This window comes from Penicillium canescens (assembly GCF_028828765.1).
Source record: "Penicillium canescens strain IBT 15451 chromosome Unknown utg000008l_segment0_segment0, whole genome shotgun sequence".
NCBI classification, from domain to species: domain Eukaryota; kingdom Fungi; phylum Ascomycota; class Eurotiomycetes; order Eurotiales; family Aspergillaceae; genus Penicillium; species Penicillium canescens.
The window spans coordinates 2,176,538-2,201,744 of record NW_026703970.1 but is presented as its reverse complement, the minus strand read 5'-3'; the positions used below and the strand labels follow the sequence as shown (position 1 = coordinate 2,201,744).

Genomic DNA, 25,207 nt, shown 5'->3' with positions numbered 1-25,207 from the left:
CTAAGAGCAGAGTCGGTGGATTCTGGTTAGCAACGTAGATTGTCCGCTCTCCGTGCAGGTGGGATATCGCACTGTATTCGGAGATCGTCCTTGTCGCACCAAATATGTGTGGTGATCTGGGCCAGCTGACGTTGACAATCTGAAAGGACAAGGTCGGAACTTGATATGGGCCATGCCACTGCGAATTGCGCAAATGCCGCCATTATGTCAATTCGCGCCGAGGAATGCTCCCTTTCTTTTGGCCACCAAGAGCCTCTTATCATGATCGAGTGCCACAACCGTAGACTGCATGCATCCCTTGCTGCGGAGACACTGTTTACGTGTCATAGATAAGAGGTACTACTTCCACGCACAGCACTGTTGGGTCGAACAAATGTGATTGTGATGAATCTCGTGAAGATCAAAAAGTAATGTACATAGACGGTTGGCCCTCGACTGCTCAATGAGTCCCAAGCGGCAATCTTTGTGCACCAATCTATAGAATTGACAGCGCTAAGATTGCAGGGTTCTAGCCTCGTCCTTGTACGCGCCACGACTTCTACGTTTAAATAGTAGAGTCAATCCAACCAATTACAAACCTATCTCGCCACCCATGTCACCCTTCGCGCATCGGGATCGACGCACCCGAGAAGCTTGGCCGGACGGCTGCACGGCTCCTTGAGCGTCAGAGTACGCGCCAACAAGGATTGACAGGGGCAGGGGCTAGCCTATCAGAAAACCCAACTGGGCGTCATTCACAGCTCCCGAGGCCACAGGCTTCATAAATTATATTTATTGACAAGCACGGTATTTGCATACATGTATGAAACATCTACGGCAACGCTGTGACAACAATCCAGGAGTAGAATGCTCTAAACTCGGAACAAGGGATGATAAGGAGGCATTGCTAATTTTGTAGCCTGCGTAGCTAGGAGTTGAAGCGTCATCCAGCCCATTTTCTAACTATGCCAATGCTTTCTGGAAGGTCTTGGCCAGCCTTGCCAAGAGATATTAGTATAACTCTGTTCTTCGAGTAAACATGGCTTCATTCACAGATCTATACGTTGAAATTTAATAGCGTATACTCTTCTATTTTATAAATATGAATGGAATGGGATACCCTAAGTCTAGGATGGCGTAATGACCCCTTTATTAGAATAGTCCTGATCGAGATGTCTTGCAGCAAAATCCCTCATAGCTCCACCACACGCTTCGGGCTACTATGAGAGATTTTCCAGCACTTGACGATCAAGCCTAGAAGTAATACTATATAATAAGGAAGTTGCACAGTAAATCAAATCTGTATTCAGTCACTCACTTCAATTTTCTCTCACAAAATGGGCTCAATAGCACAACTCTCTACCCTTGCAACGAAGAGTGATTGCTCTCAGGTCTACGGCTCTCGCTATGCCGCCAGACCTTTGCCATCCCAACGACTTCCAGATGGAGAGATGCCAAAAGACGTAGCTTACCAGCTCATCAAAGACGATCTTGTACTTGATGGCCAACCCATGTTGAAGTGAGTATCGTCCTGAAGTTACTAAATTTTAGCTAATATACTTTAGTCTTGCCAGTTTTGTGACAACCTACATGGAGGATGAAGCCTTGAGACTCCTCGCAGAATCCGCCAACAAGAACATCATTGACCACGAAGAATACCCCAAATCCGTTGAAATCGAACACCGATGCCTGAACATTCTAGCCGACCTTTTCCATTCTCCCATCTCAAACGGAGCACCAACAGCCGTTGGCACAGCATGCATTGGATCATCCGAAGCTATCATGCTAGCAGTCCTAGCAATGAAAAAGAAATGGCAGAACAACCGCAGAGCCCAGGGAAAGGAGTTCTCCAAGCCAAACATCATCATGAGCACCGGGGTGCAACTGTGCTGGAAAAAGGCCAGCAAATACTTCGATCTCGACGAGAAACTGGTACCATGTACCGAGACACGCTATGTGATTGATCCCACTCAGGCGGTTGACCTGGTTGATGAAAATACTGTTGGCATCTGTGTTATTCTGGGCACCACGTATACCGGACAGTATGAAGATGTTCAAGCCATCAACAACCTTCTCGTTCAACGAGGATTAGAAACACCTATCCATGTAGACGCTGCCAGCGGTGGATTCGTGGCTCCGTTCGTCAATCCCGAGTTGCAATGGGACTTCCAGCTCTCAAACGTTGTCTCCATCAATGTCTCCGGACACAAATACGGATTGGTAAGTTGGTTCTTCCCAACTCGGTCGTTCTCGCCACTAACCATCCTTGCAGGTATACCCAGGCATTGGCTGGGCCCTCTGGCGCTCCCCTGCCTATCTTCCAGAAGATCTCATCTTCAACATCAACTACCTAGGTGCGGACCAGCTGAACTTCACCCTGAATTTCTCCAAACCAGCTTCACACATCATAGCCCAATACTACCAACTCATCCGACTCGGTCGGAGCGGATACACAGCAATCATGGCCAATCTCACCAAGACAGCAGACCACCTAACGACCCGGCTAAAAGATCTCGGCTTCATCATCATGAGTGAAGGAGGTGGCCATGGACTCCCAGTGGTAGCATTCAGACTGAATCCCGCGCAAAACGTCTTTTTCGATGAGTGGGCGCTTTCTCGGAAATTGCGCGAGAAGGGCTGGATTGTACCTGCTTACACTATGGCGGCAGACTGTGAGTCTATGGGCATGTTGCGTGTTGTTGTCAGGGAAGATTTCAGTTTGAGTAGGTGTGAGGATCTGGTTGCGGATATACAGACTGCGTTGAGGGCCCTGGCGGAGTTGGAGATGAAGAATATCCAGCGGTATCAAGCGTGAGTATCATCTTTCTACTATTTCACGCACTGGGATTGAATGGTTTAGCTAACTTTTCTACGAATAGGCTACTTCAGAGTCATGCCATGATTCCGAAGACTATGTGTGAGGATAAACCTTGTATGCAGTTTGTCGCGAGGGAGTTGAATAAGGAGATGACAAAAGCCTGATGGTTGAATAATCACGTAAGATTCGGTTAAGTCCTAGACCAATTTTATATGTACAATGAGTGGGATATCTTAAATCAAACCTGCCAGACTCCGTACCGATATATCAATAAAGCATGCTGTTCCTTTTCACCTTGGCAATATTACAAGTAGTTCAGGGAAACGCTGGGAGATTTTTAAAGAGATCAGCATCCCACAACTCTGGGCCGGTGTAATCCAAGCCGTCGAACCAGCCTCCTAGATCCATTGGCTGCTACAGTCAGTATGTGTATAGAAGTACTGTTTGAATGATGTGATGACTTACTGTAAAATCACTGAAGTCCGTTGATAACAAGGAGGAAGGATCAATATCACTCGGCGTACCAGTCATTGGAGTGGCACCCGAAAGGATGGGCGTCTGAATGAACAGATTAGACAAGACTGGCAAATAGTCATAACTGAAGATACTAACCTGAACCGGTCGAGTGTCCACATTAATCTGAGCATCACGATATGAAGCCCCATCTAACACCGCTCGAGAAATCCGAACCGCTCTCTTCGCGGCAGACTCAACATTGCACAAAGGATCTTCACCCTTGACACGGGATTTGACAGATGCCATGATGATATTCAAAAAGAAGAATGGCTTGCATCCCTTTCCACCAACACCAATTCGTCTCCCGAAATTATCAGCTGTACGCTCGATAGCTTGCATCATAACGCCCTGCTGTGATTGAATCATGCTCATCAAAACACTAGAGTTCACACCGTCCATGCCCGAGGAAGCCGATGCTCTCATTTCATTTGCTTGGAGTGATAACTCCACACAAACTGTGATTGCAGCGTGGAAAGTCTCATCGCGGAACATACCGCTGCCGAGCTGTGTAATATGGGGATACTGGATATCCTCAGGCAAAAGGGGGAGTTCCATTTGCGAAATAATGCCGAGAGATTCCTCCAAGCAGACTTTGCGCGAGTATGAGCATTTGGGTAGTCGGACCACACTGAGAGAAAATGGGCGATGGAGGGCGAGAAGGAATTTGCGCATAATGAATAGATGTAAAGACTGGGCGAATTGGTGGCGACTTGCTTCTTCGGGTAACGTGCTCGTTGCGTTGTCTTCGAACAGAGATGATGCACTCTGCATGTTGCGAGAGAGTATGTCGCCCATTCTTAGAGCATCGTCGTAAGACAGGTTAAATCGAAGAGTGTTTATTTTCCTGGCGATACGATAACGCAATGGTAGAGTCTTCATCAGGAGAGTCTGGTAGAAGTTCTGCGTGTAGAGAGCAGTGCTGAGAGGTGCTGGGTTATGCTCCATATCCAGTACTAGATCCGAATCGTTCCAGTTAGACGGTAGATCGCAGTCACACTCGTCTAGATCAACCGATGGTGGAACCCCGCGGTCAAGAGAGATTTTGAGATCCAGCTCGACAATAGTAACCCACAGCCGGCGCCGCAGCTCAGCATAAAAAGGAGGACATTTGCGGAAACGAGTCGGATCACGATGTAGTCCCATAGTCATTGAAGATCGAATCAGCGATCCCATGGACGCCCAAGCTACATCGCCGTCACTTGCAACTCCAAGGCGAGCCACGAGAAGAAGACATTGCGTCTGGAGCATTCGCAGATCTATCTCCGGGCTGACAAATGTGCATGAGATATAGGACTGCACAGCCATGATCCATCGCATAGCGGGTACCTGGAATGCGTCTCGGTCGTCTTGACCTGGTGTCGACACATAGAAACAGCTACCGGCAGCCATCACAGCTAGTAGCTGGGCCAGGAATGCCGTGTCGGATGGCTGGGTACCGGCCCAGTAGTCGGCATACTCCTTTAAAAAGGTCGGAGTGTGTAAAATGCGATACGTCGTCTCAAATGTATCCAGATAGAGTTGTAGGAGATGATCTGCGACCTGTCGCGATGGCACCATTTCGTCCAGGTTAAACGGCTGTTCACGGAACGAGCGCTGGTGATCTTGTGTCTCGCGGGACCAAAGTTCAGTCTTGAACTTTTTCATGTCAGTATACTCCTGATCTTTGACTTCTCGGCATCCGTGACCCCGGCGCATAAAAGCACCAATGTCTTGGAACTGTGTTCAGTTAGCAAGAGTTTCACACTTCCAGGTTACAACACTCACAAATGACACAGTCGTCGTATAATGACTGCGACCAAAATACCTTGTTTTGGCCTTCTTCCCCCGGAAACTCGCATCAGGTAAAAATCGCACGCGATCCTCAACACCAACATTCTCAGAGCTAATAGCAGTCTCCCCCTCAGAGGGAGAGAAAAAATCACCGACAGATGCCTCAGGCGTCTGAAGCACAGAAGTCCTGCCGACAGAATTTTCTAAGGTGCGCAACCGACTTCGGAGCTCATGCAGCTCATCAGGCCTCGCACGCTTGGTACCCCTCGACGAATTGGCCCCCAACTTCGAATCAAAGACAAACATGCCACTTTTGCGGCCTGGCTCATTATTAGCTCGCCGTGATACTGGTGGTGACATGTGCTGTGGCTCTACAGGGCCCGGTTGAGGTCCGACGAAAACACATTCGTGCGGTGTTTTAGAGCGAAGGCATTGCCCGCATGGAAGTGAGCGATCGCATTTTAGTTTGCGTCTCCGGCACACTGTACAAGAGAGGGGCGGGCGACGCCGGCGCTGGGGTGCTGATACCTCTGTATTCTCCGGCGATGGAGGATCTTGATAGTAATTTGAATTGGTCTCCATTGTTGCAATGGTGAACTGTGAGTTGGTTTTCGTCGTAGCCTTGCAATGACGCTAAGGATGTGCGTCAGACGTTAGGGCAAAAGGAAGTCTTTCGAGCTAAGTCGCCATCCCAAACATCAGAGTTGACATGAAATGTTTCAATAAAGTCGACAGGACTTGAAATAGGAGAACAAGCTTGACGGACGCCTACATGTACAAGACGTCGATGCGATGCGATACCCGAAGCAGCTGTCTCCGGCCTCGGAGTTACCGGATGCGGTAAGCCGCTTAACCCCGAGCTGATTGATAAAAGAAGCCAAGTTTTGTGGATGTCAAAAGGCATCAAATGAGTCAGAATGGATCAGAATGAGTTGTATAGCCTATTACAACACTCAATTGTACAGGGGTGAAATCCATCAGTACGAAAATAGATAATGTTAGTCATATGTCTTCCGTTAAACTTCTCCAAATCCGACTTTTTGATCTAAATTCGTGTTCGCAACGCTATGCTAATGCCAAAAATATATGCAAAGCCACCCAATATTTACTTTGATCGCCAGAAAGGCTTCATCACCGAGCGCATATAAACCAGCAGATACACCATCAAGTAATTTGCCACAGTGAAACCAAGGAAAATGCCAAAGTACGGCCAGATCTTGGAAGAGTCCAGACCAATGCCCGAGAGATACTGCAGCAAAATATTAATATAACAATCCAGGAGTCTGTCTTTGCGGGGAAACTCACATCATCACCATAACTATATTCACAATACCCACATCGTCCAAGGCCATCGGGGTTAGACAAGTAGCCAACACCCTTAGTATCAAGCCAAGAGCCCGCGTATTCACCGCAAGTCATGTTCGGTGGACTCTCAAAGATGGTCAACTCGCTCTGAGTGCAGACTACCTCCGTACCACGAAGTACAGACGTGAGAACACCTCCAACCCAGTAAGTGAATGGCGTGATGTAGTACATGGTATATTTCCAGAAAGCAGGCATCTGCTCGTGTGGTCTGAGAATACCGTTGAATAGTTCTCCCAAGATAATGAAGAATGGCATAAGTGTGGCGGCAACCAAGGAATCAGCACTGAAGGTTGTAAGTTAAGAGGTTCGAAATGGGATGTTGGCCAACTCACCTCATAGCAGCAATCCACTGACCCCACGACGTGGCGAACAGGAAGAAAAAGAAGAACATGATGAAGCTGTATCCTGCCGCGAATCCAAGTGGCAGTCCAACCATGAAATAATACAAAATGAAGAATACTACTCCACCGACGATAGCGTAGGGGATTTCAGCGACGATTTGTGCAGTAGAGAAAGCAACCCAGCTGTATACACCACTGGGGCCTTCCCTCGCTAGCCAAATATCCCGATTGAGGATGAACCGCATGGAGATGGCATTGATAAACTCAGGTACCAGCATAAGAACTAAGAAACAAGAGAAAGCCTTCGACTGCAGATCCGTTGCACTGTTCCCAATCTGGAGATAGGTAAGGCCGTTGATCAGGGCGTGCAGGAAAGAAGCGTAGAGACGTGAGTAGGGATATTCAGCCGTTCTCCAAAACTGGCGACAGGTTCGTTGGGTGAGGAGTTTAATCTGGCGACTGAGAGGCGGGGGACGTGGTGCTGTAGAGGATGTGCGAGTGTTGTTGGAGCGGATACAGGCGATTTCGTTCTTTACTTCCTTGCATTCTTCGGAGTCGCGCCAGACAGATGCCCAGCTTACCTGGTTTCCGGAGGATTTCATGCCCTCGACGACTACCTCGATGAGGAAATCGGCTGCGTTGGTCACTTTCTCTGGAATGTTGCCATGTTTTTTGAAGTAGTCGAAGATTGCGTGGCCAGAATTACCCACAGGGCCGAAGTAGTATGTGCTGCCACCGGGACTCAAGGCAAGGACACGGTCAAACTGTATCTGTTAGTCTTGATCTACACTCTGGAATTACTGCATGCATACCTCTTCGAATTGCTGCTGGTTAGCTTGGTGAATGGTACAAAGAACCGCCAGTCCCTGGTTTGCCAGACGCCGAAGAAGAGCAACGATACGGGTCGCGCCTTGGCTATCAAGTCCACTTGTAGGCTCATCCAGGAAAAGAAGTAACTTGGGTCTGGCGCAGAGTTCCACTCCGATTGTCACGCGCTTTTTCTTTTCGATATCCAGCGATCCAATGATGGCGTCTTGCAGTTCGACCAAGTCAAGCGTGTGAAGCACAGTTTGCACATATGACAGTTTCTCTGCATCTGATACCTCGTGACTTTGACGGAGGTGGGCAGAGAATTCAAATGCTTCGCGGATGGTACTGCTTTCGTCGTGAATGTCCATTTGCTGGCAGTATCCAATCTGTCGGTTGAAGGATTTGTCAATCGAGTGGTTATCCACGAACAATGAGCCGGACAAGATGCCAGGGCTTTCTCTTTGAGTGAGTGCAGTCAACACTGGTATTGGTCAGGTAATGCAATTCATATCAGTCGGAAAAGGTCTTACATGTTGACTTTCCTGCTCCCGAGGCACCCACAAGGGCAGTCAAAGTGCCCGGTTTGCAGTAACCATTAACACCGTCCAACAACTTTCGGCTTTCTTTACCAATGTGAACATTGAGCTCAAGATCAGACCACGTGAAAGTAGACTCTGTGGCGGTGATGGTCTGATCAGGCTTGCTTTCGTAACCAGCAGGTGCTGCCCTAGGATCTACCGAAACAGGAGCCTTCTCTTCATCATACTGGGTATTCTTCTTTCGCTTGAACAATTTTTGCGATCCTTTGTATTGAATTGGTCCGGCACTGTCCAGTTCCCATTCAAGCACTTCACTCAGCCAGCAAGTGAGACCAATGAAAACAATAGTAAACAGACAGAGTATACCAAAGTTGCGCCAAACATTGCTGTAGTAGAATCCATACTTGGCAGCAAGATAGTCATCGCCGTTGACGACGGTACTGCCAATCTGACTACCAGCATAAGCACAAGTCTGGTATGCAAGATCAGTATATTCAGAGCCTGCTGGAACAATAGATCCAGTGGCACAAATGAAGTTGAGATTGTGAAATTCAGCGGCCATGACTGCCTCGTAGGTGTACAGAGCGGGGGTCGTATACGCGATCCATCCAACCCAGGGCACGTCTTGAATCATTTTATCGACTGATAGAACATAGCCACCGAATACGATGCAGAACAAAACAGAGACGCCGCAGTAGCGGAGGGCAACTTCGAAGTTCTGAGACAGGGCGGCGAACACGCGGAATTGGGCAGTCAGGCAGATTGTGCACATGTAGATGAGGAGAAAACTGATGAAGAAGGCACCGGCCTATACGGTTTTTAGTAGATCTTCTGTAGAAAAAGGTTCGTCACTCACGTTAGATTGAAGACCGGCCAAAAAGTACATGACAATGAGGTACAAGAATGTGAGAAGAGCAGAAACAACCATATCAGAAAGAACCCGAGCTAAACAGACAGCACTGGGCCGCACGAAGGCGAGTTTCTTCTGTCGATTAAGTATATCTCGACCTTGCATGGCTTCCTCCAGTTCCGACATCTGCAGCCAGGCCAGCAAAATGGATGAGTAGAAGAGTACACCCCCACGGGCGTACATACCCTCGGTTGTCTGAGGCAAGTCGTAAAACATGGATCCAATCAATAATCCGTAAACGACACAAGAAATTAACTTGATGTATAGCGGACTCAGATGTCCCTTCAGCTGCCACATCTGCCGCTTTGCACAGAGCTCAACCTGTCGGAACAAGGAAATGGTATACGGCGACGTGGAAGAAACAAAGCGCGACTTATCACTCTGTACAGTCTTCTTGAATTCTTCAATACTGCCACACTCCGAGTCCGAAGCGCCGGGTGCTTTACCACGCTTCTGATTTTCGTAACTTCCAACTGCAGTCTCGATCTTGGCGAATGCAGCGCTCTGGCGGAAAGTAGCCTCGAGTTCGATCGGACCTTTAGGGGCACGACCTTCCCATCCAAGACGGAAGCGTCGGCGCTCCGGGAGCGTGATGCTAGTCAGGAAGTCAGAGGTGGTCTGCATGTCGGCGCATTCGTAGCCGAGATCTTCAAAGTAGCGCTTTGCCTCATTCGCCGGTCCTTGGTAGAGCATGCGCCCTTCATCGATGAGAAGCACCTTGTCCACAAGCTCATAGATAGCATCAGACGCTTGGTAGAGAGTGAGCAATGTCGCTTTGCCACAGGTATCGGTCATAATGCGCAAACTGCGAGCATAATCAAGAGCAGAAGACGCATCCAATCCTCTGGTCGAGTTATCCCAGCATGCCACAGATGAATCACTAGCCAGAGATTCAATGATGGAGATACGCTTGCGCTCTCCTCCCGACACACCCCGAATATACTCATTGCCAACCAAGGTGTCCATGGTATGCGTCATTCCAAAAACACGGCCATAGACCTCGAGATATCGGGGGATCCGGTCTCGGTACCGTTTGGGCGTCTTACTCTGTAAAGCAAATTCAAGAGTCTGCCTTACATTCAGCGTCGGGAAATGCACATCGTCCTCCGGGACGTATGCCACCGCACCACGGTAGTGCTTTCGGACTTCTTCTGGGCTGAGGCCGGAATAGTCGATTGAACCGGTCACTCCTAGGAAAGAGGAGTGATGGCCAGCGATGGTGCGAAGGAATGTTGAACAGCCTGCACCGGGACGTCCGAGAACACTATACTCTCGTTAGACTGTGTAGTGTCTAGAGAAGTTTGATAGACTTACAGCATAATCTCGCCACTGTGAACGACACCAGACAGGTCCCGAATCAATTGCCGGCCCTCTTGGGGATTTTTCTTCGTTGTCCACGGCTGGATAGTCCACTCATAGATATCCTGCATAGTCAGGGTTCGCCAGAGTGCCGTGCCGAGAGTCTTGACATCTGCATGGCTATTTCCCTCGCCCCAAGTTGAAAGCGACTGGAAGCAGACACCGAGGTTTGAGCGTTTCTTGCCCTGAACTTGTTCCTCGAGGAACCTGTCAAACGATGAATGAGGTTCCGGGTACTTTTGGTCTGAGGGACTTTTCTCCGTCAAGGTGCGATGAATATCGGCAATGGCGTTCTCGTCTTCATGCGAGACCTGCACTCTCGGTGGGCCGTTATTGCTAGAGCTAGAAGCAAAGGAAGCCGTATGCTTCGGTTGCGGGTGAGGGTGAAGAGGAGCGGGCATGTTGACCCTTTAGTCGATGTTATAAAGAGCAAGTAGAAGTTCCCGAACACAACATTATATGAAGCTATTGCAAGAAAAACGACGAACTCGAGAGAATCATATTTATAAGAACAGAACCTGAGCCAATCTAGTTGGACCAAAAGGGCAGCCAAGATGCGTCGCCTTCACTGGAACTAAGCTGAAGCATGGGCCAATCCGAACGGCCAAGGAAAAAAGCAAAAGGGCACCGATTGACCCAGCGAGCAGATCTGATGCACGTCGGACGTAATAGGACCAATCAGATGGTGATCTGGGGTGTGTCCACGAGGGTCTTCATTCTTTTCCCCGAGTTTGGCAGATATATGGCACTGGGCTTCACTTTCTGGCGGATTCCGCGGCCACCGCGCGATAGTATGGCGAAAAGAGGAAGCCAAGACGAGAGGATGATCCACCAGTCCGTCGGCCACAGTCCACTGTAATCCACAACCGTCCATTGTTGGTTGTTCATTGGAGAAAATTCGGATCGGAACCAAGCTTCGCTTTTTTTGCGGCTAACTCGTGTACTTTCCGAGTGTTTTGCCTGAGTACATTGTACATTAGACTTAAGTTACTTGTGGTCTAGATCTTACATGATCTACCAGTTCAGGGCCATTATTATTCACTTTCATATCATTGGACTAGACAATGCTGACTCATATTTCGACGGAGTCGATATATAGTTTGCCGACTCATCATATGTACTGTGCTGTCGCAGTTTTGACGCCTCCCAAGACGTGCAGTAGTCCAGAGTCTCGAGTCCTGTTCTCCAGGTTATCCCCCGCACTGCCAATGCGCCTACAGCTCCACTGACGAAGCCTTGCAGGATCAGGCTTCCACGTGGTCTTGACAGAGTCAGTTCCTGACCAAGTTTGAGCTGAAGTTGGTATACACCTGGGCATGTAGAGACAAAGATCGTAATCATAAGTTGTCCACACGTGTGCGCCTCCCGCGCGATTCGCGGACTATATTCAACGCACGGCCGGAGTACTTCTGTGCACACTGTCATCGCCTGAAGTTCTATACAAATCTATATACTACCTAGGTACTCCTATCTACGTACGGGGCTTCGTTTTGGAAACTTGGAAGATACAAGTCAAGATGTGGGTCGTCTCATTGCACTGAACCTGACTGGAACTAACATGTATTCCGGCTCTTCCATTAGAGTCTTTTCATTTGGAGCATGTACATGGGCACGTGGGCAATGCTATATACATGTAGTTGCTAGTGCTTCAATTTATAGCTTCGGGTGAGATCCATGGATGCTAGGTAAGCTACCTAATATCTACCTAGGTAAGTTAGTTGTTAACGGATTACAATGGAACGATGTACCATATATACAAGTTAGCTTGCCCAAGACAAAATAATACGCTATATATGTGATGTACAGGTATAGTATGCTTAAATGAACTGCTAGATTCCAATTTCAGCAATTTTATATATAAACTCGAGAGAACAACCCAATAGACGTTTACAATAATTACCCTTACCAAAGCGGTTTAGCTTCTCCCGAGCTCCAGCAGCTCCTCCGAACTCACAACTCCCACCTACACATATCCTCACAATGCTCTACAACGCCCTCATCCGCACCCATCACATAACCTCCCGCAAAAAGGTAGCCGCCCTCAAACGCGCCGCAGACACTCACCAATGTGCCGTGCTCCTCCGGTCCGGCGGGTGTCCGGGCATCATGTATGTAGAGGGCGCGGGAAAGGATCGCGTGGAGATGTGGGTGGATGTTGTGAGGAGGCTGCGATATAAGGATTTTCAGTTGGTTACGAGGCCTGGCGTTGTGGAGGTGGAAAAGGAACCGGGGGAGAAATCGGGGAGTGGAAGGGAGGACAATAAGATGGACAGGGATAAAGGTTCGAGCGTGGGACTTGGGATTGCACTCGGTCTCATTGAGGTTGAGAGTGTCAAGGAGTTTGGGAGTATTATGGCCAAGAGGGGAGTGTGGAATTGGTGGAGGAGGGGAATGGGATATGCGTGAATGCATTGCACATTGATTGCATGGGTTTGGTGTATGTTACTTTTCTATGATATCCCTACGATTCGGTTTACCTCAATGGCATCATCAAGTCATTTATATTTTGGCAACCTGTACATCATATCAAGCCAAACGCCAATGCCAAACGCCAATCCCATATTGTACAATGAGGTTTGCTCAAACCGGCGCTGGGTAGCTGAGCAACTTACAGACCTCCTGTAACGCATTAGCAGAAGACAAATAAACCCCTTGGGTTAACATACCTTTCGATTCCTCCGATACTTATCATAGATCATCTTCCAGATCTCGCGATCTCGACACCCACTCTCCTGCGGCGTCCCAGGGTTCTCATTACACTTGGGCTGCTCCTTCGCCAACATATCTTGCGGCCACATAACCCAAGGTTTTGGAATAGGCCAATCCGAAAAGTGAATGAACTTGGCCTCAGCCAACGCGCGGTCCGGATCCCACACCTCGTGGTCATTCCCCAAGAATCTACTATGATCCTTTGTCCGGAACTCGCCCGATAGCAGACCATACTGCCGATGTGGGAGGACCATCGCCGAATCCCCGTACATGTCATTCAATAGCTCCATGTCATACCGGTGATCGGTCAGGTTCATCTCGACCTGACCGTTCTTGGCGGGCTCGGAGGCTCCGGCTACCACAAGGTATTCGCGGTAGGAAGGCTGGATGACGACTAGTAGGGATGATAGGATTTTCTTTTCCGGGAGGAGCCAGTAGGCGCGTGGCATTGCGACTGTGGTGGGAGGGAGGAAGAATAGCTCGTCCATGGTTTGGAGGAGGATCACGTCGGAGTCGAGGTGGATGACTCGGTCGTATTGGGATTCGCCAAAGGCCATGAGCTTGGTGTTGCTGGTATCCCACGAGGACTCAGAACCAGCACCTAGTCAATTAATGTCAGTTGGAGTGTTCCAAGGGGTGAGCGAGCGCAATTCCAATTCCAACTCACCAGACGATGGATTCTTGATTCCATCAATCTTGAGAGGGATAAGCACTACATTGTACTTGTACTTCGCCTCCAGCAACAGCTGGCTCACCCGATCGGTATCATCCTCAACAATGAGATCCCACTCCTCCGGATAGAACAGCACGCGATCCGCCTTACTCCCGAGCCGATGCAATGCCTCGAACACCATCAAGCAATTGCACATGTAGACCTCGGAGGTAGCATACTGGGTATAGGCAAAGCGCGTCCAATCCACCTCGTCGTAATGGATATGCGGTAAAGGTGGCGGCGGAGGTCGTTCACGGCGCTGCCACATGATAAACAAGACCAGAATGGCGATTGTGATCCATGTTCGGATGCGACGTAGCTGTCGCTTGACTATTGAGAGACATGGCTCATCAGGGATATCGAAGAAATCTTCTTCCGAGGCATTTGAGCTCCGGCGATAAGGGAAGCTCTTGGGCGGCATTATGTTGGAGAGTGAAGCTGATGATTGCGCGTCTCTTATGGAGACACGTGACGGTTATGTCATCGCGTTTCCATGGGAGGGAGATCTTTATATAATTTATCTGATCGTTCGGAGGACCATTTTATATTCCTCTCTGTATTCATTCATATCAACTCACGGCCATTTGGCGACGCTGTCACTGTTTGGGCGATGGCCAGCCCGAACAACACCAGAATTCCAACATCTTCCAATACCACCAGCCCACATATCGTCCATCGAGAGACAAGTCGAATCCTAGGGATAGGTTGGGACTTTACTAACCCTAAGAACTTCCTCAAAGAATCTCTCTCCTCTCCAAAGCTCAGAGTACAGCCTCCATATTCTCTCTAGCCACCCTCGTCTTGGGCAAATGATCCTCAACACCCCAAGCAACAGTCCCCAGAACAAAAATCCCCTTGAGTGCCGTCCCAGCCGGGCCCAAATAATTAACTCCAGTAAACAGCGTCGCAGTATCTAACAGCAAACCCCCAGCAATGATCATTATCCCAGTCAACCCAAAATGACAGTCAATAAACTCATGCCGCGTAGCCTCAATAATCTGATCCTCGTCATACCCATGCAAACACATGGAAATTGCAAAGATGGCTATAGGCCTCGTGAAGAAGAATGGCGACGAGCATGCGACTAGAGCGCGGGCACGAGAGCCGTTGCATGTGTCTAGTAGGGCAAATTGTATTTGGAGGGTTACGGCAACGGCGAAGGTCGAAAGGAGGATGAGCTGTTGCTAGGTCTGTATAGAAGCGTTTGCGTGGTTTAAGTCGGATCATGATAGTATATAGTATGAGGTATATTTTGTTTCGCGATTGGCCGTTGGAACATATTCCGACTTCTATATATCCTATCCTTTATCGAATACTCCGTAATGAGTGTGCATATACGATACTATATTTGTCTAGGCTGTTCCACCAAGAAGCTGACAGCGTCAACACAGCCAAGCAAGAGTGATAGACGATGGTTATTGCTGAGGCTGCAGCGTTTCGTCACAGATCGGCAAGCCGACTTTGAGATATCGTGTCTGATCGGCGTCAGCTGTATATGTAGGTCGTGTGCGTTGAGGTCTGCGGGTTGAAATAAGTATAAATACATCTGTGCCTCGAAGAAATAGATGTCCGAATGTATCAATTTTATTTCATAATCATGTCCGCACGATATACTAGGCCGATTCAATGAAGAATCGGCAAAAATACATATACTAATCAGTGTTAGGCGGGGGCAAAAAGGGTCGTGGCTGAAATAGCAGTACATCTCTCTCCTTGATGCTGACAGCAAGTTCGTGTGCAAGAAGGCGAGACCTCTCGGCGGGTTTACATGTGGCATCAACGACCAGCTTCCTGAGTACATTCAGAGTAGTCAAAGTTATTCATCCATATTATATACCACAGGTCTATATACTACATCAAGGCCAGATCCATGTTCGTAAAATCCTCAATGATACCCCCTTTCCGATTGCCTCTCGCCACCATCAGGCAACAACCTCGCTCCACCAGAAGACGTAGACCTGCCATCATCAACCTGAACAACAATATCCGTCTTAACAGTAACACACCCATCATTAAGATGTTCAGGCATCTCAGCCTTGGAAACACGGCTCTCAGACCGTTCATGTTCATGCCCCTCCCACTGACAAGCAGGGTTCTCTTCATCATTCGCGTTCAGGTTCGTTCCCATTATTGATGAGTCTAGCCATTGGTCCTTGGCGCGGGCCCGGCGGCGTTTTAGCTCTGTGTCTTGGTCTTGATTATCCGTTGAGCGGGAGCGTGACCAGTAGCCATGTGAGCGGCCTTCGCGTCGGTGGTCGACGAAGGCACGGAGGAAGAGACGTGCTACTGGGGCACAAGAGGCGAGAAGGATGCTGTAGTTTTCGATTCTGGGAGGGGTTAGTATGTGATAGATATGAATAATTTGGGTATATGTGGGCATTTTCGGCTGTACTTACTTTACCCAGAGGACAAAGGTTACAATGTTGTAGGTGAAGTCTGCCCTGTCACCGAGGGATTTAAGTTTCTGGAAATTGCGTTAGCTGTTGCATGATCTCACAAAGTCATGGCACTTACATATGTCTTTACAATAGAGGCACAGCCAGAGAGAACCAGTGGTCCGCTGAGAGTGATGGTCTGCCAGATACGACGGGATCGCACAGTGCCACTGATCCTGCCAAATTGGGACCAGAAGGATAGGTTAGGGTTGCGGTGGAGGGTTCGCAGGAAGAACTGCCATAGTTCCACAGCTGCAAGAATAGCGAGGAAGTAATCAATCACGGTGTTGAATCCTTGTATCGATCAGTATAAAGAATGAAATCTTCTAGATTTAGTTTCGCACCTCCTTGCACAAAGCCAACAGTTGTTTGGACACTCGGTGATTGGCATTTGACGGAGCCATCCTCTGGTAGAGGAGTCCACATATAGTGGAAGTATTGTACTCGATTAGTCTGGACAACGTTAGTATAATTGAAGCAGGACCATAGAGGATACGAACCGCGTAGTATGGATTTGGACCGCACTGGACAACAATCTGAACAATAGTGACCATATTGGCTACAAGCTGTACAATAGCACAGATAATGATAGATATACGGATCTTCTTGTCGCTTGCAGCGAAGCAAGTCAGCAGAAACCACATCATGCCTGTACGAGAGACCATGGCTGAGCTGACGGCCAATGGCTGGGACAAGAAGTCCCATTTCATGGCATGGAATCTTTCTTCATTAGACAAGTAGAAGAAATGGCGACCAAGACCCCAATTGGCGCTAGAGTGGGTTAATATCTGCCTTTTATTAGGGAATAAGCAAACTCACCTCTTCTGGATAAAGGCCATATGGCTTACATCGAAGCCATAAGCGACGAGAAAGAATAAATCTTCAATACCCCAGATTCGCCCGGGCGCAGTGACCTGAGGCAAAGCCCAGCGAACCCATATTTTGATGGCATAGCGGAACAACAATGCCACGCCTACTATGGCCGTAAGGACCTGAGTAAATTAGCTTATACCCTGTAGAGCCAAGAATATGATAGCATACCCAGCAGGCCTCAAATGTACCCGTCCCTATCAAACATCAGTCGTCACATCCATAGTCATGGCGCCACGGGCAAACATGAAACATACCAATATCAACATCCCCCTCAGCAGGCCTCGGAATTTCCATGATGATGAATCGCAGGAGCGAGACGTGTCAAGTGTCAAATGTCAAGTGTCAAGAGATGTTGGCAAGATCTTGCAGCGCGAGTAGCCAATTCAAATACTCCTCATTGCATGGATACTATGGAGCAGTGACAGAATGATGTGGGCGCGCATGGATGCGCATGGGGATCAGATATATCAGAACTGGACTGGCACAAGGTTTGTACTGAAGGTTCTCAGAATGACTTTCATACCGATGTCTCTCGCGAACGGGTCTATAGGTCAGAAGCTGGACCAGATCAGAGACACTAGGACTGGGGCCGGAGAGAGCCGAAGACATACATGACAGGGTCCTCTAAACAAGGGATGAGAATCAGGGCCCGCCACACAGACGTTGGGACTATTGATTCGAGAGAACTGGTCTCCTGTGGAAAGGAAAGATTGCTACGTGATCCGTAAGAGTTCATGCACGTCCAGCCCAATCCGAGTATAGGGAAAACCTTCTCATCACAGTATTTCCACATCGACTGGCAAATCACCCAGTCCATCCCCATAGACCATGTGGAGGCGTGATACAGGTGACATTCCAGAGTATATGCAAGAGCCATGTTGTATCAGCAAGGGATGTCAGACTGAGAGTCAATAGCGTAACCCGAAGGCGTGGGAACGGGACAACAAACGCGATGTGGTGCACAGTCACATCTGAAAGTTACTGTAGCACAATGCACAATGTATTGTATGCCCCTCTTCTCTTAGATCTACAGAACATAGATGTAGATACAACAAGTTGATCGCGGATCTGGAAATCTCACTCTCAGATCCTCAGATCGGCGTTGGCGCGAACTATGGAGTGTTGATCCTTTGTTGATCACTTGAACAATAAGCTTCAGGTGAATCAATGTGATGAGTCTTGAGTGGATGCATCGAGTGATATAAACACGGATTTAATGGTAATGCCACGGCCGAGGCTTAATTATCGCCAACTATGAGCTAGGAACTACTGTATCCCGCCTCATCTCAACCAACGACTCGCCAGCCTTGACATACGCTTCAAAGGTCACTTTTAGTCCAGTCAATCCCGCTATTTGCCTCCACTCCCCCGGACTCCGTTCACGTCCACCATACAAGGCAATCATACTCGCATGAAGCGAGGTATAAGTCAAATTCTTCGCGTACTCAATGATGAGGATCCGAGACCCAGGCGCCATCGCCTTAGAAATCTTCTGCAACAAGGCCACAGCATCCAAATCAGGCAAGTTATGCAGGATATGCTGCAGGGAGTAAACACGCGCACCGCGGATAGGCTGCTCGCTAGACTCCTTGTAGTTCCACTCCATGAGACGCACACCAGGCACACTGTCAATCTCGGCATTGAACTCCTGCACGATAAGCTCATCCGTCGTCAGCTGCGGGTAGACAGCCTGGACTTCAAGGAGAAGCTCGCCTCGGCCGCCACCAATGTCGACCATTGCGGCCGAGCCCGGGTTCCCATCCACGGCCAATGCACTGTCCAGATCGTATCCCATAGACTTGACCCGCTCGGGGAATGTCCCGAACTTGAAAAACTTACCCACCATGAAATGGTTGAAGCTGTCCATGCGGCCTTGAGTCTCCATAATAGAGTACGTGTGCTGTGCAGCCAGCTCGGGCTGGCCCATCAGCCGATACGCGTATTGCAAGGGGCCATCTGCGTCCGCGAAGGGGTAAGCAAAGTTTGTGTCCTGGAGCTTTTTCATAAGGAATGCTCCAGCCATCAAGCCCTCGGTGGTGCTATGATCATTAGTGTTGTGCCAATGGCGCATATGCAGGGGGAACAAACAAGTGTAGGGCGCCATGCTGGGCAGAGGGCATGGCGACCATGTGCTTCGTGATGGCATTTGCATTGAACCTGTCCTCGTCCACGCGCTCGACCAACCCCAGCCCAGCCATGATGTAGAGCGTGTCCGCTGCGGAAAAGGCGTGTCAGTATATATAGTCGGGCTAGTAATTGGGGCTTGGCCTACAGGCTAATCTGGTACCTATCCCCCTTGTCAGTATAACAGTCCAAATAACAGCAACAACAGGATAGGGAAGGTATTAAAAGCAGACCAACCAACAGGCGTCAAACACGTACTCAGCTCTGGCTCATTGTTGTCTCGGGCTTTGATGCGTGCATTGCAGGTCGTTGTCACCTTCTCGGCAGTCGCCGGTCTACCAAGACTCACAAGAATCTCAAAGAGATCAAAGTGAATTGCGACCGGTACAAATCCCAACGAAGCAGGCTGCGTCCGAGTTAGATGATAAACACGCCTGTTCTGTGGTTACACTTACCACTGTGAGGGTTGCTGCGAGCGCTGCACCGGGCGGCGCAACGGGGGCGGGGGATGATAGGCCCAGAAGACTGGCTATACGAGTTAAAAGAGACATTGCGTGCCTAATACTGTAGAGGAAGTTTGTGGAAATAAATCTTGGTATATGGAGAACGGAGTAGTGGATGGCTTTCTATCTATGAAGTATACAGTACAGAGGATCTGCGACCGGCTAGAATTCCGAACAATTGGAGGATTCATGCCTGTAATTTGCACTTGTCACTAGCTAAACTTGGGCAATCCCCTCTAATCCCACCCTGCACAGAAGGATTTCTCGTTGGGCTATTATTGGACGAATGAAGCCGGGTTATGCGCAAGCAAGGGGCGTCACAAACCTGATCGGCAAAGTAAAGCCGAGGACTTGGAAGTGCATAGAAGGAGGTAAATTGTACAGAGAACTAGTTATGGCGTTGCATGCAAGGATCGACTAGTGTGGTTTGTTAGGGGCCCGGGATGTGATAGATTCATTCCTGTATACTTTCTGATCCAACAGATCTCAGGCTCGATGGATCATCCTCTTTGATCTCTCCGGCGCCATTCTCCCATTCTCTCGGGTTTCCATTTTGATTTCATCTGCGCGACAAAAGCCACGCGAGATTCCATGTGTCGAATCCGAAAACCGCCTATGCATAAAACCTTCAGTGCCCGTCACACAGAAGAAAAGGAAGATCTTCATTCCTTCTTCTGCCTCCTTGCCTGATTATCAATTTCTCGGAATTATCTTCCTTAATTCGGATCTATACCAGGTATAGGTAGTGTGCATAGAACTGTACTATGGAGAAGTTATTCACGATCGAAAGCATGCGCGACATGGAGAATGCCAGTCCATCGCAGTCTCATGAGACTCGGGACTTTAAGGATGAGGCTGAGTCCAGGGATTCCCTGAATCCCAGAAATTGGAGCTCAACGAGGAAAACCTTGCTCTTCATATCGCTAATGACCAGTTCGTTGCTGGCGGATGGGTATGCACATCTCGTTCACAACTTCCCACTCAGGCATGAGAATTTGAATTCTGACTGAGATGGATCGCAGGGCAATGGTCTGGGGGTCTACTCTGATCACTGAGCAAGCCATGGATTGGGACATCAGTATCACGCATTCGGCGACGAGTATGAACTATGGCATCCTGCTTCAGGGCTTTGGAGGTATCTTTGCAGTGCCGCTTATTGAAGCCTACGGTCGGTGAGTAACTTGCTTTGCTGTATATGCACATGCGTTATCTGCCTTGTTCCATTGCAGGATTACTCCTGCTGACAGCTGCATGCAGTCTGCCGATCTGGCTATGGCCTCAGGTGATCACCATGTTCATGGTATTGGGTGCTACTCTTTCCAATGACTGGTCCACTTTCACGACCTTCCGATCCTTGCAGGGTCTGTTTGGGACTGTGCCTCAGGTTATTGGTCTTCCCATTATTCACGATATGTATACCTCGGCTGGTATGTTGTCTCATCTTCCACTAGCAACTTATACTAATCCCACTGCAGAATGGCCGCGTATGATCAATATTTGGTAGGATGCCTTTACTTCAATCTTATAAGTTGATACTGATCCGAATAGGGGAACTACATTTCTAGTCGGTCCCTTCCTCGGTCCCGCAATAGCAGGATACATCGGTGCCGGAACTGACTGGCGCACCTCCTTCGGCGTACTCACAGCCATCTATGGCGTGTCTACGGCCATGGTCATCCTGTTCGGCTATGAGACTTATTATGTTCATGGCCAAAGAGGCAGTCCCTCACGCCTTGCTTCTTACTGTGGCATTGGAAACACTCTACTTCCGAAGGGATCTACATTGACATATTGGTGTCGAATGGTCGTAGTCTATATCTTCAAGTTTCCGCTTTTGATGACTGGTAAGTATAAGTGGTCTGGTTTGAGGATATTTGCTGACCATGAGATTGTAGGCTTCGCCATTTTGGTGACATTTACATGGCCCATTGGTGAGTTATAGCTCGACATGGGGTTCTGCTTTTGTGCTAACTTTCCAGGAATTACAACTACTATAGACAGCTTCTTACATAGTCCACCCTACCTCTTTGACACAATCGAGGCATCATCCATGCGATTTGCTGGTGTCATCGGGGCTCTGTGTGGTACGTGGTACTAATAACCTGCTATCTTCTTTGTTAACAGATATTCAGGCTGGGCCTTTGGTCACTTTTTCAATGGCTGGATCTTCAACCGGCACAGCAATAACACATGGCGAACCGAACTCCGTCTCCACGGTGTCTGGTTCCCAATTGGTAGTATGGCCTCTGGCCTCTTAACATACGGACTCACCCTACACTTTGGCAAGCATTGGATTGGCCTGGCATTTGGTTGGATCTTGGTGAACATCGGCATGGTAGCGACAATTGTGTAAGTTGGCAACTCCAATATGCTGAATTGAAGCATTTAACTGACCATTACTCTTCCTTGAACAGCGCCATTTCTGCCTATGCATTAGAAAAATACCCTGAACAGTCTACGTGTGTCTCAGCAATCCTGAACATGTGGCGTACCTGCGGCGGGTTCGCAGTAGGATATTTCCAGCCAGCTTGGATTGAGCGCAATGGACTGGGCTTGGTCTTTGGGATTCAGGCTGCTGTTGTTTGTGTGGCTATTGTCTTAACAATTACTCCTGTTTTCCTGTGGGAACGCAAGAGACGCATGCAAGTTCAAGAAGCATGATTTGATACGCGTTTATGGCAAATGATTGTATATGAGTGATGAGGAAGGGGTATTTTGTATTTGGGTTGTTTCTATACGTTCTGTATATGTTTATATTATCGAGTTATTATAATATTTTTAGACTCAGTCAACACAAAGCACACCAGCAAAAACTAGGTTATGTCCCTATCTTCCAGCCACAGATATATATATCTGGGGAAATGGCCATACAGGGGCCCTTCGCGGTCAAAGTCATGATATTCACCTCCTTTTCAAGTCAGACCCCACACCCAACCCGACCCCAAACTCAAGCATTGACCATAAGTCTATCCAAGATTCTCACATAGCTGTTAACGTATCTTTGCGAGAATACTATAATACAAGTCTCTAAATATCTCTCCAGGATCCTAGCTGAACACACCGTATAGAATGACTTATCTCGGGTAAAACAGTATAAGAACTGAAATATCGAATGATATAGCGTGCTGTACGGACAAACAAGCGGGATTTTCAATGGAGTTTCGAGCTAGTTGACTCCACAGTAGAACGGCGAACCCCTTAACATATAGGCAAACAGAGCAAACCAGACAAACATTCAAACGAAACAACCTGAAACACCCCACGTGATTCACACCTCACCGATCGGGTGTCGATCCGACAGCCGGTGATCCGGTTTCAGGACGTCTGTCATTCCATGCTTCAGGCTCTATTCTGATGAGAAACTGGACCTTGCTCATTTTCTCGCAATATGGCGTCAATCTGTAATATCGAAACACTGAACCCCTGATCTTACGATCTTCAACCTCCTGAATGTCCCCCACTACACTTTAGTCGATCATTGCCTTGACACAAGCCCAAGTTCCGCAAGCGATGACGCTTCCCGTGGGGCAGCGGACAGGCCCTGCGAGACGCCACAGCCTCGTTGGCCCCTGGGCCGCGTGGTTGTTGATCATTCCCCAATGAACTTGGCAGTTAGCCTATCAAGCTCGTCGATGTTGCGCCGCTACCGAAAGCAATGGGGTGTGCCTGTTCCCTCGGGCCATGGATCGTCCTACGCGCCGAGGTGAACTGGTCTGCTCTCCAGGCGATCATTGTCCCTTTTTTCTGCTCAGGCGCTCGCATTCTTCTTCAGCCATCGACATTCTCTCGTTACCTGGATGGGTACATCCTTTTCAATTCTCACTTAGATTATCACTGAATTGCCGACCATGTTCAGTTCTCCGCGACGATGGCTGTTCGTCGTCTTTCCGCTCCTTACATTTTGCTTGATATACTACCTCTTTCGACTGCCTGAATCCAATCCTATACCAGTAACCAATTCAGAGCAATTAACCCCATCCGGCCCGGAAACCATCGTGGTAGGGGAGGAAAAGCCAGAGACGAAAAATCCCCCCGAGAAAACATCCTCGGAGAATCTGCAGGACAAATGTGGTCATTTACTGCACGGCCTCGACAATGTCATGGTCATCCTGAAGACCGGAGCAACCGAATCCCTCGAGAAAGTCCCAGTCCACCTCGCCACCACTCTTCAATGTGTCCCGCACTTCGCCATCTTCTCCGATTATGAGGAAACCATCAACGGAATCCGCACTTACGACGTCCTCCGCAATGTCAGCGCTGCTACCATGGCAAGTGAACCTGAATTCAACATCTACCGCCGCCTACAAGAAGTCGGTCGCGAAGGATTGACCGACGCGGAGTGGGGCGACGACACAAACGGACCGTTAGGCAAAGTCAACAATCCCGGATGGAAGCTGGACAAGTGGAAGTTCCTACCCATGATTGATCAGGCTCTGGAGGTCATGCCAGATGCCAAGTGGTATGTCTTCTTGGAAGCCGACACGTACATGGTGTGGCCGAACTTGGTCAACTGGTTGTCCCATCTCGACAACACCCGCCAGTACTACCTGGGCAGCCCCATGCAAATTGGCGAGACGCTTTTCGGCTATGGCGGAGCAGGCATTGTTCTATCCAGCCAAACTATGCAACGCTTAAGCAGCTACCGCGCCCGTGCCCAAGAAGAATTGGAAGGAATGACTGCCAATGAATGGGCCGGAGATTGTGCCTTGGCACGAGCTCTGCATGATGTGAATGTGGACTTGACCTGGGCCTGGCCAATGATGATGACCTCGCGCCCATGGGAAATCGACCACTTCTCTGAGGGTTATGGTCGCCAGCCTTGGTGCTATCCGGTCATCTCCTACCACCACATGCTACCCCGGGATATTGAGGAAATGTGGAGATTTGACCGCGGCTTCTTTGCAAGCGGCAAAAACGCCCTCATGCTGCACGCCGATGTCTACCAGAAATTCATTTATGACGGCTCATTCACCGTTCGTGAAGATTGGGACAACCTCTCTGGCGCGAAGATTGACTTTGCAGCCGGTACCATCCCTACTGTGGATGCTTGCGCCGAAGTCTGTGCCCGCAATCAGGACTGCTTACAATACACCTTCAATGAACAGGACGGAGTTTGCAAGCATGCCCCTACGACCTTTGCTGGTGTCGCCAAAAACGGCACACACTCTGGCTGGATGGGATCACGCGTCCAAAAGCTTCTGCGGTCATTCCAGCATTCGTGTCCCGAGGTTCAATACATTTACGTCTGATTGGACTCACTTTTGGTCATAATTTTTTTTCTCATTGAGTTATTCTTGTACATATATACATATTCCTGTCGTTCTTCATCTCTATTTCCTCATGCTCACCTTTGCGTGCACTCTCACGTTGACAAATTTGTGCGAAGGAGAATTCATTGGCGAGGCGTTATACAATGGCGCGGTTTTGGCATCGTCTGCCGGGCA

General features: G+C 48.8%; 9 protein-coding genes across 9 annotated transcripts; 4 read left to right on the top strand and 5 right to left on the bottom strand.

Annotated features, from left to right (window-relative positions):
* Positions 1-1,316: 1,316 nt before the first annotated feature.
* On the top strand, positions 1,317-2,961 carry N7446_011701 (uncharacterized protein; the record flags this gene model as incomplete). Its single annotated transcript, XM_058520443.1, has 4 exons — positions 1,317-1,498; positions 1,545-2,199; positions 2,252-2,790; positions 2,859-2,961. 4 exons carry the CDS (start codon positions 1,317-1,319, stop codon positions 2,959-2,961), a joined length of 1,479 nt encoding a protein of 492 aa, XP_058367967.1.
* A 151-nt stretch (positions 2,962-3,112) lies between these two features.
* N7446_011700 (uncharacterized protein) lies at positions 3,113-5,443 on the bottom strand (the record flags this gene model as incomplete). Its single annotated transcript, XM_058520442.1, has 4 exons — positions 3,113-3,208; positions 3,263-3,355; positions 3,410-5,029; positions 5,078-5,443. The coding sequence occupies 4 exons, from the start codon at positions 5,441-5,443 to the stop codon at positions 3,113-3,115; spliced, it is 2,175 nt and encodes a 724-aa protein (XP_058367966.1).
* A 745-nt stretch (positions 5,444-6,188) lies between these two features.
* On the bottom strand, positions 6,189-10,808 carry N7446_011699 (putative ABC multidrug transporter; the record flags this gene model as incomplete). Its single annotated transcript, XM_058520441.1, has 7 exons — positions 6,189-6,332; positions 6,389-6,731; positions 6,781-7,553; positions 7,602-8,080; positions 8,130-8,946; positions 8,995-10,312; positions 10,363-10,808. The coding sequence occupies 7 exons, from the start codon at positions 10,806-10,808 to the stop codon at positions 6,189-6,191; spliced, it is 4,320 nt and encodes a 1,439-aa protein (XP_058367965.1).
* Positions 10,809-12,387: 1,579 nt separating this feature from the next.
* N7446_011698 (uncharacterized protein) lies at positions 12,388-12,813 on the top strand (the record flags this gene model as incomplete). Its single annotated transcript, XM_058520440.1, has 1 exon — positions 12,388-12,813. One exon carries the CDS (start codon positions 12,388-12,390, stop codon positions 12,811-12,813), a length of 426 nt encoding a protein of 141 aa, XP_058367964.1.
* A 174-nt stretch (positions 12,814-12,987) lies between these two features.
* N7446_011697 (uncharacterized protein) lies at positions 12,988-14,249 on the bottom strand (the record flags this gene model as incomplete). The annotated part of the gene is made up of 3 exons (XM_058520439.1): positions 12,988-13,026; positions 13,074-13,717; positions 13,784-14,249. 3 exons carry the CDS (start codon positions 14,247-14,249, stop codon positions 12,988-12,990), a joined length of 1,149 nt encoding a protein of 382 aa, XP_058367963.1.
* A 1,464-nt stretch (positions 14,250-15,713) lies between these two features.
* On the bottom strand, positions 15,714-17,430 carry N7446_011696 (uncharacterized protein; the record flags this gene model as incomplete). Its single annotated transcript, XM_058520438.1, has 8 exons — positions 15,714-16,155; positions 16,225-16,292; positions 16,343-16,557; positions 16,608-16,716; positions 16,764-17,034; positions 17,083-17,255; positions 17,305-17,330; positions 17,391-17,430. 8 exons carry the CDS (start codon positions 17,428-17,430, stop codon positions 15,714-15,716), a joined length of 1,344 nt encoding a protein of 447 aa, XP_058367962.1.
* Positions 17,431-18,388: 958 nt separating this feature from the next.
* N7446_011695 (putative O-methyltransferase) lies at positions 18,389-19,811 on the bottom strand (the record flags this gene model as incomplete). Its single annotated transcript, XM_058520437.1, has 5 exons — positions 18,389-19,175; positions 19,225-19,351; positions 19,409-19,423; positions 19,519-19,666; positions 19,716-19,811. 5 exons carry the CDS (start codon positions 19,809-19,811, stop codon positions 18,389-18,391), a joined length of 1,173 nt encoding a protein of 390 aa, XP_058367961.1.
* Positions 19,812-20,335: 524 nt separating this feature from the next.
* On the top strand, positions 20,336-22,527 carry N7446_011694 (putative MFS transporter). The gene is made up of 9 exons (XM_058520436.1): positions 20,336-20,715; positions 20,786-20,935; positions 21,021-21,190; positions 21,239-21,263; positions 21,312-21,607; positions 21,659-21,694; positions 21,743-21,847; positions 21,896-22,112; positions 22,178-22,527. Exons 1-9 carry the CDS (start codon positions 20,528-20,530, stop codon positions 22,422-22,424), a joined length of 1,434 nt encoding a protein of 477 aa, XP_058367960.1. The 5' UTR covers positions 20,336-20,527; the 3' UTR covers positions 22,425-22,527.
* Positions 22,528-23,611: 1,084 nt separating this feature from the next.
* N7446_011693 (uncharacterized protein) lies at positions 23,612-25,012 on the top strand (the record flags this gene model as incomplete). The annotated part of the gene is made up of 1 exon (XM_058520435.1): positions 23,612-25,012. One exon carries the CDS (start codon positions 23,612-23,614, stop codon positions 25,010-25,012), a length of 1,401 nt encoding a protein of 466 aa, XP_058367959.1.
* Positions 25,013-25,207: the final 195 nt, after the last annotated feature.

Bases quoted from the DNA above. Each gene is read 5' to 3' on its own strand.
- N7446_011694 (XM_058520436.1), top strand. From the start codon at position 20,528: ATGGAGAAGTTATTCACGATCGAAAGCATGCGCGACATGGAGAATGCC. The intron at 20,716-20,785 runs GTATGCACATCT...GATGGATCGCAG, and splicing joins AGTTCGTTGCTGGCGGATGG to GGCAATGGTCTGGGGGTCTA. The intron at 20,936-21,020 runs GTGAGTAACTTG...AGCTGCATGCAG, and splicing joins CTTATTGAAGCCTACGGTCG to TCTGCCGATCTGGCTATGGC.